This window comes from Amblyomma maculatum, chromosome 2 (genome assembly GCF_055883805.1).
Source record: "Amblyomma maculatum isolate TAMU_Amacu chromosome 2, ASM5588380v1, whole genome shotgun sequence".
NCBI lineage: Eukaryota > Metazoa > Arthropoda > Arachnida > Ixodida > Ixodidae > Amblyomma > Amblyomma maculatum.
In genome coordinates this window covers 2,955,129-2,970,757 of record NC_139345.1, presented here as the reverse complement: position 1 = coordinate 2,970,757, position 15,629 = coordinate 2,955,129, and the positions used below count along the sequence as shown (strand labels likewise).

At 47.3% G+C, this 15,629-nt stretch overlaps 1 protein-coding gene across 1 annotated transcript in view; it reads left to right on the top strand.

Moving 5' to 3' along the window:
* The window catches only part of LOC146197842 (esterase 6-like), a 33,395-nt gene that overhangs the window by 694 nt on the left and 17,072 nt on the right, over nt 1-15,629 (top strand). The window contains exon 2 of the mRNA XM_084593091.1: nt 5,094-5,252. Coding sequence (XP_084449217.1) covers nt 5,094-5,252 — 159 coding nt within the window. The remainder of the gene's footprint in view (nt 1-5,093; nt 5,253-15,629) is intronic.

The window sequence follows — 15,629 nt, the reverse complement described above, 5'->3', positions numbered from 1 at the left end:
AAACTACTGGATTGCGAAGCTTGGCTTCTAAGACCCTTTGGACGAAAGCTTGTTTCATTGGAACTAGCCTAATCTAACATAACTTTACCTCATTAGTTTCCACATAGGTGGAGTTTGAAGATCTAGCGTCTCATGTAATGGAGCCTGATGAAGCAGACATTTAGGGGCACGGATGGTACTACATGCCGTGAATTCTTCCTAAATACTCTGTTTTACGAAACTACTACTACCATGGCTCTGTGGCTATGAGTGTGATGTCACGGGCTCGAACCCGTTCGCGGCACTGCAGGCTTGCTTGTAGCCCGCAGTGGAGTTCTAGCCCATACAGATCAACCAAGAAATTCAACGAGTTTATTTTCGTTCAGCTATTGCTAGAAGCGCTTAGTGATCTGTCGCTAAAACATTTTCTTTGCTGCGAGTGTGCTTAAAGTTTTTTTTTTTTTTTTTTTTTTTTTTTTTTTTTTTTTTTTTTTAGGTCTGCATGAGCGCTCTGCTCAAACTTATATCACAGCTTCTTCTTCAATGCTATCAACTCGGAGAGCGTGCGTTGAGGACCATTGCTAGCTGCGGCGAGTTCAGCCTTGAGGCAGAGTTTTGAATTGCACCAGCGCGGGGCTTGGGAGTTGCCAGACCAGGCGGCGTCGGTCCGCGTGGTCAGCTGTCAGTGATATAAGCGCGCCGCTTATAATTTGGTGACTCGTTTGTTCTTTGGCAGTCATGCTAGTGTGACGTGACTCATGTAGTGAATATGACCACATCCATTTCTGCTAACTTTTTGGCACTAAAATATACGAGAAGCAAAGATTGCTTACAGTGTTAAACGACTCATGCAGACATCACTTTCTTATGGGGCAAGCTCGCGAAAGTAAACTTATTTTTCTTTGCTGTAGCTGAAAGCTCTTTGAAGATTTAGAAAATGCACCGTTACACTGCCCTAGTGCAGTCTTGCCTCATTAATATGAGATCTGTTAATATGGATGACAATTCGCCCCTGTATGCGCCTGTATGGACTGTACTTGTGTCTTGTTAATATGAGAACTCGCTGTCCGGACAAATGACAAGGGGGAAAGGCCCACTGGAGCCCACGCAATTTTGTCGCGTTAATATGGATACCGGTGAGAGAAAAAAATCCTCCTTCACAATCATACTTCTTTTTCTGCCCTTTGAGTGCTAGCCAGTTGAGGGACGAAATCAAAAATGTAAACCTTTTTCTTGTGAGGTTTCATGCTTTACACTGCGAAGTTTCATAACCGACGCACGTCACAGCTTCCGTTACATGAATTACTGTAAAGGAAACTCTTTCTGCAGCTTCTGCAAAATAGAAAGCTGAATTGCTTACGCCATGTATGTAGGCAGTTATAGAATGTAACTCATTTATCCATGATACGCCGTTAAGATATATCATATACCACTAGACGCGTCAAACTGCACCACATTATTTCAGTCATAATGGTGTCCGAGGAAATGAAGTTGCAAGTCCAAAAATATAATTAAGACTTATTTAACCGCCCCAACACAGAAAACCTGACCTTCATCAAAGCGCGGGTTCAAAGATTTTTTTTTTTTTCTGCTTGATTCTTTGCTACGGAAGACTCGCCTTATCGACGCAAATTTTGCTCGGGAACTAAAGTGTCTATATTAAAGAGGCTCGACCCAAGAACAACAAAAAGCAGCGATAGCTTTAGTAATTTTCGGTGACTGTCAGAGGACCCTATGGACACGTAGACGTTTTTATGAGCGTTTTTCCACTTTTTATTCTTACATGAGCTCGCATAACCCGAATTAAAATTCACCACGAGCACGGCGCTCCTAAAACAACTGGGCGGTGCAGGTGCGGTGGATTGGTGGAAACGCCGCCACATGCATTCGCGCCAGTCGCCCAGACAAATCAAACCTTCTGCTTCTTTCAAAACAGCTTATGCGGATTTCCCATCCACATAATTTCGTGGCCACTTGCATGTGTCCGTACATTGCACACTTATCGAGAAGTGATTATTTTAGCAAGGTGAGCTTATATCTTCATCGTTATTACGGTCACACCTTTCAACGCATACAAAAAAAAAAAAAGCGTATAGCCATAAAATGGATAATCTGAGGCCCTGGGACGCAATTGATGCCCTTTATTTGCTTTATCCGACAGGGCATAGATGCCCAGGTGTCGTACATAGCTGATGTATAAAAGGCTGTATCCAGGCGTCGAGCCACTTCAGTCGTGAAACGTTGTGCCTCCGCGGATGCCGTCCCGTCAAGAACAGTTCCCACAGTTGCTACCTCTCCGAGTGCTTTGCAGGTAGCCGGATAACACGGGCGGAACAATCATAGGATAACGGAAAATTGCAGATCGCGATAATAGATTTGGCTTCCGATTTTCTGTCACCGATTCTAGCCTTCTGCACAGTTCTATTCAAACAAGATGCTAGCATCTGCGCAAAGTAAGCTCTTCGAGGTCCCTCTTAACGCATTCGTATCTGAGTGCGATACGCGCGGCCCCGTGGCGAATGCTTACGTAAGTTCTTCTCAGAGAATGCGGGGGCTTGTAGATTACAGCGGCTGCTGCGGCGGTACTTTCACTTAGTCTACGCGCGTGCGAATGTCCACGCAAAGATACCGCTTATCTTTTCTTTTATTTGTCGCTGGGGGGACCCGCTAATGATTGAACAAGACAATTCTCTCCCGCTTTCTGCCGCCCGCTTGTGCTAAAGTAAGTGTGCCGTTTTCTCAGACCCTTATCACGCACAAGGACTTGCTTGAATGGCCCGTGTCGCGTGCCGAAATGTTCCAGGTCCGATTATAGGAAGGGTACACGCATGAGCCTTATCTTAAGCTATGGCAGTCATGCGCCGGTTCTTGAACTCTAGCCTCCATCGGTGGCTGCTGGTTATGAATTCAAAAGGAGAACTTATAAACGAAAGTCGCCGCCATGTGCAGAGAGTGAGAAGGAGGTGCATTTTATTAAATGCAAGAGAACCGCAATGCCACATTTAGGGGATACGAAAACTGTGCCCTTTAAAGTTGGAGTTTTAAGTGGCGGTCTTGATTGCAAGCTGATGCCATAGCGTTATAAAAGTAGATGAGAGAAAAACAATTCATTTGAAGCACTGTAAAGTGTAAACTATTATTTGATTGTGACGGCGCTTTACTTCGGAGCCTCTAGCGCCACGAGCGTCCTTTTAATACCCAGAACTCAACCCATTAGTAAATTTTGCCGCCTCGTTTCTTCCGTTATGATTGTATGGCAGACACGCACACGCAACTAGAGATGTTTTCTATGCAATCGAAGAAAAGAGCAAGATTTTGACGAAAACGGCTTTTTTCAGCTGATAGGAATGTTTTTTTTTCTCCTTTTTTTTTTCAGTTCAATTTTTATGATTTGAAAGGGAAGAGAACCAGCGGTATCTCTGTTAAGACGAAAGCCCTTCTGGGCTCATGTGCTGCGGAAATGTCCGCAGGCAATGTCAAAACGAGCTGAGAGTTATGAACACTACCCCTCTCCACCGGGAATCGAACAACTATCCCACCGATTTCAGCCGAGCTCGCAAACCACTACTCCAGTCTGGGCTTGTGAGAACCCGATCGTAATAATCCGTGTCTAGGATGAGGATGATAACAGCGATGACAATGGCGTTGCAGTTAGCGATAATGATGACAGGAGATGGTGATTATGGTGACGATGAAGTCAGCGAAAACAGTCCTGTAAAAATTGGCTTTCGCCATACAATATTCATAACGCAAAACTGCATTTTGACACTTCTGGTGCAGCACGTGTGTCCCCGCAAAAAAAAAAAAGAAAAAAAAAAGAAAGAAAAAAAAAACAGCCTACTTTGAATGGCTTATAGCGAAAGTGTGAGACAAAATGCTTTCAATCTAGCGCAAAGACTGAAGCTAAGAGTGCAGGATGACTAAAACGTGCCTATAAACAGAGCTGTACTAGGGCAGCAGAGGGAGGGTGCTGGCGGAAGCCAGAGTAAAGTCGCCTTCGGGTAAGACCCTGCTGGATTCTTGTGCAGTGTCTTGATCTTTCACGCCCGGTGCGTCAAATGCCAACAAGCGGTAAATATATGCTCGAGGCATAGACGTAGAGTAAGAAATGGAAATTTTGACTTCGCATGCCTAACAAGAGCTTGCTGTAACTGAGCTACGAGTGGTCTATATACGCCGCTTTATATATATTCCTAAATCATTTCTGTGTGTTCAGGCTTAGAGGACGGCAACAATTGGTGGTCATTCATGGACACGAAAGATAAAAATTTTCCGTTTACACTTTTTAGGCGAGCAGCTTAATCGCTTCGATCAACCTCTATGTTTAATTAAAAAGGAATTGTTTTTCTTACTCTCTCCGCACTGCACACGACTAATGATTTCGTTTATGTAGGCGCAAGTCATATGCATAATACCATAGTTGAATTTTTTATTCTTCATTGCAAACATGATGCAGGAGAGTAAAAAGAGAAGAATGTTTTCGCATTGAGCGAAAACAGTTGTCTAAAGTCTTGCAAAGAAAGGATGCAGCCCTGCTCGTGTTTTCAGCGACCTCTGCGCGTGCTCGCTGTTGTGAGATGTTTCGTATCGCTTAGAGTCTGACTTCCACTGCTTTACCTCACCGTCCTTTGTTATCATACACTCCGGCTGAGCTCCGAGCAACGCTTGTAAAGAAAGTAAAGAGCCCACTGCTTCGTTTATGGCCGCTCAAGGTCCTGCGTAGGCGTGTTGCTGTCACGAGGGCTGTCAAAAGCATGCTAAACACGTTTCGAGTGGTCACGACATTTCTACGAAAATTACAATATTCCTTCAAGAAGAAATATCTGTGAAAAATAAAAGGTTCTTTGTAATTGTACATACATGTCTTGAGGTTCTTTGTAATTGTACATACATGTCTTGCTCGAATTTTTTGCCTCAATCTATCGAAAAGCTGAAACAGCTGTTGCTCAAATTTCGCATTAGGAAGTAACGCAATCGTCGGCAATTTTTGTTTGTTTGATACAACATATCCTATTGTTCAGTGCGTGGTAGCAGGATGTACTTAGGCGCTGTGTTGAGGCCAAGGTACACACAGTATATTCTTGCAACGAGATTCTCCTCGTTCGTTTACGCAGCGTCCCGAGCCCATCGACCAGTCCTCATCGTATGACAGCCATCGACCGGTGAGCCGGCGCTGTCTTCAGTGGGCGAGCTTCCCCTCTGAAAGTATCGTCGGTGAGGAGGACTGCCTACATCTGGACATCTACGTGCCGGCCACATACTTCGCCACGCCCGTGAGTTCAGTGGGTTTACAACGCGTAAAGGCACACGCTATGCTAAGGTCTTTAGGAGGCATTATACAGCGCTTCCGTGCACTAAATAGTAGCACAATTTTCCAGTGCTCGTGTAAATGACACGTTTTTCTCGAGCGCCCGTCGCATCCTTAGGGGCCAGGTTCAATGGTTTGCTTTCTACACGTGTTCTTCCCTGTAGAAACACCTTCCGTACGCGTGTAAGTCATGGCTGCTACTGAAACAATCGCTAACGTGTAAGCTTCAAGATAAACGCGGACAACTCTGAATATTATGGCACCCGAGCGGTCTCAACCGCTCTCAATGTGTTTTAACGCAGAGACATTGCTAGCAGTGGCCTATTATTTCGCCACGGTGGCTTTGAAGCCTGCTTCCAGCAACCGCATGAAAAAAAAAAAAAAATCTCGCCGCATGTTAGTTTTGAACCCAGGCGAGACAAAGAGGTCACCCACAGAGATCGCGTGAATCATTTCGGTATGCGGCTTATTCACGTGCCAAGCTGCCACTTTTTCGTGATGCGCTTCGGATGTCACTGTCTTCATCTTCTCTGACAAATTTCATTTGTGAGGAAACACCAAATAAATATCTTAATTAGGCCTCCTTATTTCTAACAAAAACCATACGACACCCATTAAGTGCTTAGCTAAGCATGACAGAACGTTAAAAAAAAAAAAAAAAAAAACGAAATATAAACAGTGCAAAATCTATAGCTGAAGGAGTGCTAAATTAGACAGTTGGTACACATTCATTATTAATTTAAACAGCGCGAACACGAAGACAAAGGACAAGATAAAAGAAAGCCACAGTACAAGCGCTTGTACTGTGGCTTTCTTTTATGTTGTCCTTTGTCTTTGTGTTCGCGTTGTTTAAATTAATAATGAATGTGTACCAACTCGCCCAACAAAGTATCTTGGTTCTGCATGCTTATCCCTGCTTAGCCAAGATAAACCACCGCTTTTTCTTCTTTTCCTTCTACCCAAACAATAGTAGACAACAACTGCATTGTCGCAGTACATCCTGACACTCACTGTTATGGTGCACAGGCTTGAGCTGTCGTTTGCAAAGCCAGAGTGTGGAAATAAGCGCAGTGTTCCGGTCAGTCACACGAACCCTGCTTTCTTTAGTGGTTGCACGCAGCCCTAGTTCAGCTTTGAAATCTCACATTCCGACCAGCTGCACGTCTAGACCGCCTTGTGATATTGACGAAAAGATCGAGCCAGTTGCTCATATGAACAATTGCTCGATTTTCAGTTGGTTCGGTTTGTGGGGTTTAACGTCCCAAAGCGACTCAGGCAACTCTCATAGAGAGACGCCGTAGTGGAGGACTCCGGAAATTTCGACCACCTGGGGTTCTTTAATGTGCACTGACATCGCACAGCACACGGGCGCCATGCTTTTCGCCTCCATCGAAAAGCGGCCGCCGAGGCCGGGATTCGATCCCACATCCTCGGGAACTGTAGTCGAGCGCCGTAACCTCTGCGTCACCCCGGCGGGGCGATTTTCAGTTTTGTCGCCTGAAGCGATGCTCAGTAACGTCTAGATACGTTAGCTTCAATTATGTTGTGTTGTTATGCTCCCAATAACCTTTTAGACACTAGAGTGACGCGGCAAAATTAGAGTATGTACTGCTTGTGGCTATAAGTTGCGCAGTGCTGTTCTCTCCAGATGTAACACTACTCAAAGTAAACGCTGGCCAACCAAAATTTTCCAACCGTTTCTAAATATGAGCTTTAGTCCCATTTTTACCGACAAGTTTTGTTGTTTCGGCAAGGAATTTGGAGTAGCTATAAAACGATTAGGTCTGCAACTAGTTTTGGTCGGTTGGCTATGTCAGCAGCTTCCAGAAAGATTTCTTTTTAAGTTGTAGCCAGAGACCAAAGAAAGCTCAAAAGCGGCATTCGCGGTGTTCATCATAATGGTATACATATATGAATGCGATACACGCCGTCGCCCAGTAGCGAAAAGAATGCCGCCCACCGGAAATGTCGACGATCGACTGTACGGGCTGTTAAGGCTTTCCTTTCCTTCTTTCCTTGTATGCGCTGTTACGACCAAGCATCCGCAATTGCGCGCTCTATTGTTCGCCTGTGGGCATGGATAAGTTTTGTGAATATGTGGTGATGGTCCAATGGCTCTAAGTGAGCCTGTTTCCAGGAATCCTGTTTTGTAAGCATGTTTTGCTTTGTGGACAACCTGCAAATGCCAAATTGACCCTGTCAAGAGAACGTCTGGAAAAACACAAAGAAACGTCCCCCTGAGGGAAATAGCAGGAAGTGCTTTCTTTCTTTTGTTCACCCTTCCAGTCGAGAAGTGCTATCCTCCAGTGATGAATGCCTCCTATCCAAAGGAGACGACAGAGTGACATGTCCGCTGACGTGCAGGACAAGAAAGGAGCATGACTCATACGGCCATTAAGTGATTTCCCGGGAATGCAGGAAAGATTTGCAATTGTCGAAAAGGGACCATGTTGGGAGCCCTATGCGGCGCCACGTGCACTCGGGTTTCTGAGAAGTAAAACCCCTTGTCAGAACCAGCCTGTGGTTTCTTTGCTGAAGAATAGAAATGTACCTCCTCTCCTCGCCGTTCCCAAGCTTTTCCCGCCAACAAGTGATCACGCCCAACGAATGAATGCCGGACCAGTCAGTGCTTCAGACCATCAGTGCAGTGATGTGTTCGATTGGATGCCGATACCTGAGGGGCGTGCCCTGGATTTGGTTGGTCAGCATCTTCAGAGAGGGGCTGGACATAGGGGGTTTTTAAGGACGCTGCAGAGCACGAAATGTCGCTCTGGGCCCTGGGTAAACGGCTCATCCAGTCGCTTCTCGCTATGAACTCTTAACGCTTGCCATTTTGCTGATGTACCCTTCTTTTTCGTGTAAATAATCTTGTAAATAAGTTTCTCAAAGTGCCATTAAACCTGCTTGTACATATTTCACCAACTTCGAAGATTCAATCCTACTTCAACCCCGAGTCTCTGCACGCTACCAAGTGAAGGCCGGGTCGACATAGCCCCAGCGTCACGACAACTGGTGGCAGCGGTGGGATCTGAATCTACAAGCACAACGACTGGTGCCCAGCGTTGGGATCTGAATCTACAAGCCACAACATCTGGTGATCGGAGGTGGCATCTCAAGCAACAAGCAGGAGCAACAATCGGCCAACAAGAGGGCAGCTCGGAACATCGATCGCATGTGTGGGTGAGTGCTTGGCTTTTCTTCTGATGTGGACCAGGTTCTAGAACAGGGTTAGATTTTAGAACTGGTAAAGAGAGTGTGGAAACGCCTTTAGGTTGGTAGTTTGCACAGTTGTTTTGGAAGTAGCCAACACTCGGAGCGATCATGGACCTACAAAAGCTGCAGAAACCGGACCTGTTGCTATTGTGTGAGGAATTGGGAATTGATACAAGTGGTTTGGCACGAAAACCCTTGATTATAAAGGCAATCACAGATTTGGGAGCCGATGATGAGGAGCTCAGTGAAGCATGGAACCTCATCGCCCAAAAAAAGGAGGAGCAGCTCAGACAGCAGAAAGAGCGGGAAAAAGAGGAAATGAGGCGTGAGCGTGAACTTGAGAGGGAAAAAGAGGAAAGGGAGCGCGAACGTCAGAGGGAAAAAGAGGAAAGGGAGCGCGAACGTCAGAGGGAAAAAGAGGAAAGGGAGCGTGAACTTGAGAGAGAAAAAGAGGAAAGGGAGCACGAACGTGAGAAGCTTGAAAGAGAAGCAAAAAAGCTGGACCAAGAAATTGAGCTCCGGAAATTAGAACTAGAGTTGAGCAAGAGGTCGGGCGATTGTCCCCAGCTAGCGGTACCTCGTCTCAACAAGGAGGCAGATTTCAAGATGTCAAAGTACATGCAGCCATATGTGATATCAGGGGATATCGGTCTGTATCTGGCTAACTTTGAGCGAACCTGCGAAAAACTGTCCTTCCAGCGAGACACGTGGTCTCAGAGATTATTGACGGTTCTGCCCTGCGAGGCAGCGGAGGTTGTCGCGCGGCTAAGCAAGGAGGACGCGGACAACTACGAGAAGGTCAAAGCTTGCCTTCTGAGAAAGTATAGGCTTAGCGCCGAGGCGTTCAGACAACGTTTTCGGAACGCTACTAAGTCCAGGGACGAGAGTTACCCTGAATTCCTGTACAATTTAAGAGTTAATTTGGGCGAGTGGCTAAAGAGCACTGATTCCTACAGTGATAGGGACGCTGTAGTCGAGCGAATTCTTTTGGAGCAGTTTTATAACTGCCTCCCAGAAAAAGAAAGAAATTGGTTACAGGACCGAGGCGAAATTAAGTCGGCAACTGAAGCTGCCGAACTTATTGAGGAGTATGCTTCGCGCCGACAATTCAGCAACCCAGCAGTGGATAGGCCCCGCAATCCCAAGTTCAGTGTGAAAAACCGTCAGGAAAGGCACTTTGCTAGAGTTGGAAACGAAGAAATGAAGGTTTCTTCAGGCAGAGTCCCTAGAAAGGACGGCAGTGAGAAAAGTGGGGAAGTGACCAACGCGCAGAACACAAAGAACAAGCTTGAGGCTAGGAAGCCGCTCACATGCTTTAGGTGTAATGAGCAGGGTCACATTGCCGTCAACTGCCGGAAAGAAAAGATTGCTTTCTCGTATGTCAGGGACTGCGATGAAAATATGCAGCTTTTAGAACCCTACCTGCATGACCTAGTAGTCAACGGGAAGCCTTGCAAGGTACTGCGCGATTCGGCCGCAACGATGGATGTTGTCCATCCGGCGTATGTATCGCCTTCCGACTATACAGGACAGTGTGCATGGATCCGACAGGTAGTTGAGGAACAGAGTGTGTGCTTGCCGATCGCGAACGTGGTCATCGAGGGCCCTTTCGGCGAATTAACAACCGAGGCTGCCGTTTCAGGAAAGCTTCCTAAGTGCTATCCGTATTTGTTCTCCAACAAATCGGACATGCTGCTGCGAAAGAGGGGCATCCTTTTCGGAGACAGAGTTGTGCAAGCCTTAACACGTTCAAAGGCGCGAGAACTAGCTACACTGCTCATTCCAGAAAAATCCACAGCGGAGGAAACGGCAGTTAAAACAGTGGTAAATGCGGAAGATAGCAGGTCAGAAAACTTTGAGAGCGAGGCATCTCAGATATGTCAACTTGAAAGTGAGCTTGATGAGACGCGGAATGAGGACGTTCTTGAGAGTAATCTCTTGCCGCCAGTGTCTAGTAATCTCACGAGACTTTTAAGTGGAACCCGAGAGGACTTAGCTATAGAGCAAGCCAATGATCCCAAGATACAGGAGATAAGGGAGCGCCACCGCGCCACTAAGACAGCAAACAATATTTCTTTCGAGATGAGAAAGGGAGTGCTGTATCGCTCATTCAAGGATAAGCGCGGAGTAGAGCGGGACCAATTAGTCGTTCCCCAAAAGTACCGCGGAGACTTACTGCGACTTTCCCATGGCAGCTCGTGGTCATGTCACCTTGGAATAAAGAAAACAAAGCAGAGGCTGTTGCAAGAATACTATTGGCCTGGATGTTTTAAGGACACGGAAAATTTTGTACGGTCATGCGACACGTGCCAGCGGGTTGGAAAGGCGCAAGATAAGTGGAAAGCTCCGATGGTGTTAGTACCAATCATTACCGAGCCGTTTCACCGGTTAGTAATAGATGTAGTTGGGCCACTTCCTGTGACAGAGTCAGGGTACCGTTATATCCTCACTATGTTATGCCCAGCCACAAAGTTTCCAGAGGCTGTTCCGCTGCGCGAGGTGACGTCCGAGAGTGTAGTGGATTCGCTGCTGTCAGTGTTTGCACGAGTTGGATTCCCTTCCGAGGTCCAAAGTGATCAGGGTAGCGTTTTCACGAGTGTCCTCACCACCTCATTTCTCGAGCGATGCGGCATTAAGGTAGTGCATAGCTCGATCCATCATCCGCAGAGCAACAGCGTAGAAAGATGGCACTCTGTTCTCAAACGAGTCCTGAGGGGACTGTGCTATGAAAACAAGCGCGAATGGGATACCTGCCTGCCTGCAGCGCTTTTCGCTTTGCGGTCAGTGCCGCACGAATCCACTGGATTTAGCCCAGCCGAGTTGGTGTACGGAAGGTCACTGCGCTCACCTTTGCGAATGGTGCGCGAAGCCTGGGAGGGGCGCGGAGAAGACCCAACAGTAGTAGAATTCATTCTGAACCTCTTGAATCGCTTACATAACACTAAGGAACTCGTTGAGGCCAGCATGAAGTCAGCCCAGGCTCGTTCCAAGGTGTACTATGATAAGACAGCCCGTCAAAGGACGTTTGGTATCGGGGACCAGGTGATGTTGCTGAGAAGTTCAAGGCAGAATAAGCTCGAAGTACAGTGGGAAGGACCGGCTGAAGTCGTTGCAAAACTTTCTAACACTAACTACGCAGTGAAAATTCCCGGTAGGCGTAAAGAAGTGCGCATTTATCATTGCAATCTTATGAAGCCTTATGTGCAGAGGGAAGCCGTGGTAAATCTAACGTTAAACCTTCCCGAGGAGATGGGGGACAACTTGATTTGCCTCAGCGGAAAAGGAAGCAACGCTCAGGAGCTTCTCAAAAAGACGGAGCAGAGAGGAGAACAAAAGAAATCCCAGCTGTCCGATCTGGGCGAAATAATAACAGAGTTTGAGGCCTGTTTCGTGGACAGGCCAGGCAGGACTGATTTGACTGAGCACGATATTGAGCTGACTTCAGACGTGCCAGTGCGATCAAGGTGCTACCGATTTTCTCCAAGGCAAAGAGAAATTCTGGATAGGGAAGTAACTCGCATGCTGGAATTGGGAGTAATAAAACCCTCGGAAAGCGATTATGCTTCGCCTATGATCTTAGTAGAAGCTCCAGGTAAAGACCCTAGGCCTGTGGTAGACTACCGGAAGCTAAATTCTCTCACCAGGGATCAAGTTTATCCTATTCCGAATATTGAGGAGAGAGTAGAACAGGTCAGTAGAGCGGCATATGTGACTACGCTGGACCTTACTCGAGGATACTGGCAAGTACCGCTCACTGAACGCGCCAGCAGATACGCGGCTTTCGTCACTCCGACGGGCAGCTACCAGCCAACAATGATGAGTTTCGGGCTCAAAAATGCTCCATTTTGTTTTTCCCGACTCATGGATAGGGTTTTAAATGGGTGTGAAACATTCGCGGTGCCTTATTTAGATGACATTGCGGTTTTTTCCGACTCATGGGCGGACCATATGGTACATCTAAGAGCTGTACTGAGCCTTTTGCGTCAAGCTGGACTAACCGTAAAGGCCGAGAAATGTTGCCTGGCAAGGGCGACCGTGGACTACTTGGGTCACAATGTAGGTCAAGGTTTCAGGAAACCCAGCGAGATTAAGATTTCTGCGGTAGCAGACTACCCGCGGCCGAGCACGAAGACGGAAATTCGAGCATTCCTGGGTCTGACTGGGTACTACAATCACTACATCCCTAACTATTCAGCTTTGGCTAGCCCTCTGACCGACGCTCTCCGCAAGACAGAACCGACAAATGTAGTCTGGGACGAACAAAAGGAAGCCTCCTTCGTAAACCTGAAGGCTGTGCTGATTAGCCGTCCGGTATTGCGAGCTCCAGACTATGGCCGAGAATTCACGGTCCAGTGTGATGCCAGTGAACGAGGGTTAGGTGCTGTTCTCTGCCAGAGAGATGACGACGGTAATGAGCACCCCGTGCTATACTTGAGCAGAAAACTGAGTTCTAGAGAGAGGGCTTATTGCGCGTCAGAGAAAGAGTGCGCTTGCATTGTATGGGCCATTCAAAAATTGCAGTGCTGTCTTGGAGGGGCCAAATTCACCGTAGAGACGGACCATTGTCCCCTGGCTTGGCTGCAAACTGCGACATCGAAGAACAGTCGCCTTCTTAGGTGGAGCTTGATTTTACAGCAGTACAATTTTGAAATAAGATACAAAAAGGGGAAGTTAAATGGGAATGCGGACGCGCTTAGCCGCTCTTTCTAAGCGGTCCGAGATGTTCCTCACCATGTATCCAAATTGATAATCAGTTTTTTTTTTTTTTCGTGCGCTTGTATATGTGTGACTATGTAAAGCAGCACGTTTGGTTTTCTAGGAATACGTGGGTCCTGAACGTCTTGAGAGTGGGCTTTTCTCGAACAACAATGGCAGTTTTCTTTTGACCTGGTCTCTTCAGACGGGAGCCGAGTGCTTGCTTCGACATGTGGTTGAGTTTCAGACAGCTCGAGCAATTTGGCCTACAACAATCAAGACAACGCGACAAGCAACAGCGAGCTTCAAGCGTTCACGTGCAGGCCATTAAGTCGTCTCTTCATGCAGCAGCTGGGACTGCTGCCCTCCGAGACTCTTCTGGCGGGGGAGGAGGCTGTTACGACCAAGCATCCGCAATTGCGCGCTCTATTGTTCGCCTGTGGGCATGGATAAGTTTTGTGAATATGTGGTGATGGTCCAATGGCTCTAAGTGAGCCTGTTTCCAGGAATCCTGTTTTGTAAGCATGTTTTGCTTTGTGGACAACCTGCAAATGCCAAATTGACCCTGTCAAGAGAACGTCTGGAAAAACACAAAGAAACGTCCCCCTGAGGGAAATAGCAGGAAGTGCTTTCTTTCTTTTGTTCACCCTTCCAGTCGAGAAGTGCTATCCTCCAGTGATGAATGCCTCCTATCCAAAGGAGACGACAGAGTGACATGTCCGCTGACGTGCAGGACAAGAAAGGAGCATGACTCATACGGCCATTAAGTGATTTCCCGGGAATGCAGGAAAGATTTGCAATTGTCGAAAAGGGACCATGTTGGGAGCCCTATGCGGCGCCACGTGCACTCGGGTTTCTGAGAAGTAAAACCCCTTGTCAGAACCAGCCTGTGGTTTCTTTGCTGAAGAATAGAAATGTACCTCCTCTCCTCGCCGTTCCCAAGCTTTTCCCGCCAACAAGTGATCACGCCCAACGAATGAATGCCGGACCAGTCAGTGCTTCAGACCATCAGTGCAGTGATGTGTTCGATTGGATGCCGATACCTGAGGGGCGTGCCCTGGATTTGGTTGGTCAGCATCTTCAGAGAGGGGCTGGACATAGGGGGTTTTTAAGGACGCTGCAGAGCACGAAATGTCGCTCTGGGCCCTGGGTAAACGGCTCATCCAGTCGCTTCTCGCTATGAACTCTTAACGCTTGCCATTTTGCTGATGTACCCTTCTTTTTCGTGTAAATAATCTTGTAAATAAGTTTCTCAAAGTGCCATTAAACCTGCTTGTACATATTTCACCAACTTCGAAGATTCAATCCTACTTCAACCCCGAGTCTCTGCACGCTACCAAGTGAAGGCCGGGTCGACATAGCCCCAGCGTCACGACAGCGCCTTTTCGGGCATCCCTCGTTATCCTTCAAGAAGAGCATGTTAAACATGCTACTCTTTTCCGCTTTGCAGTATCTCTTATTGGTCTAAGCGCAACCCTTACTTTGGCACTTATTCCTGTTTTTTTTTTCTTCTTTTTCTTTCTTGCGCACGCGTACTTATGCAAACACGGCGACTGTGCTCGAATTGAGCCAAAAGATAGGCGACAGCCATCAGCGCTACATCGCAGTGGTTATCTCAAGAGGCTCCAGCCCTGGACCTCACGACACGCAGTCGGTTGCGCAGGGCACACTGACCGATAGCCTCCGACAAAGGCACTTCCCACTGGGCTGGCTCTTCTCCGGGCTTCGAGATATAAGAAGCGATCCGCATTTTCTGGCGGGCAACCGCAGACACGTGCTCTAAGTTATTTAATGCTTTCTCTGTATCAGCTAGGGCGCGTGATACTGCTCGTAGCTTCGAAACAACAGCAGCAAGCTTTTCAGAAGAGCGCGTTGGTTATACAAGTTCTGGTGAACATGCAGGTCGTAATTTTAAATACATCTTACAACAGAGTGAGGCCTTGCGCGTTTCAGACACCTCAATTCACATTTTATCCTACTATGCCTGCCCCGCCGGGGTGGTGCAGTGGTAAAACGCCCGACTACTGTCCGGAGTTCCCGGGTTCGAACCCGACCTCGGCGGCTGCGTTTCGATGGAGGTGAAACGAAGTGGCGTCCGTGTGCTGTGCGATGTCAGCGCACGTTAAAGATCCCCAGGCGGTCGCAATTACTCCGTAGCCCTCCACTACGGCTCCCCTTTCTCTCTTTCCACTTGCACTCCCACTCTCATCCCTTCCCTTACGGCGCGGTTCAGGTGTCCACAGAGTGTGACAGATACTGCGCCTTTCTATTCCTGTGAACCAATTAATAATAATTAATAATCCCACTATGCCTCGCATCAGTTCTGCAGATCTCCCTATGGAAGTACTCTGATGCCTTACTTGGTTGTTTTACAGGAGACTGTTAAGCCCACCCTTACGCTTATTAAGACGAAAGCCTTAATATGACTCGCCAG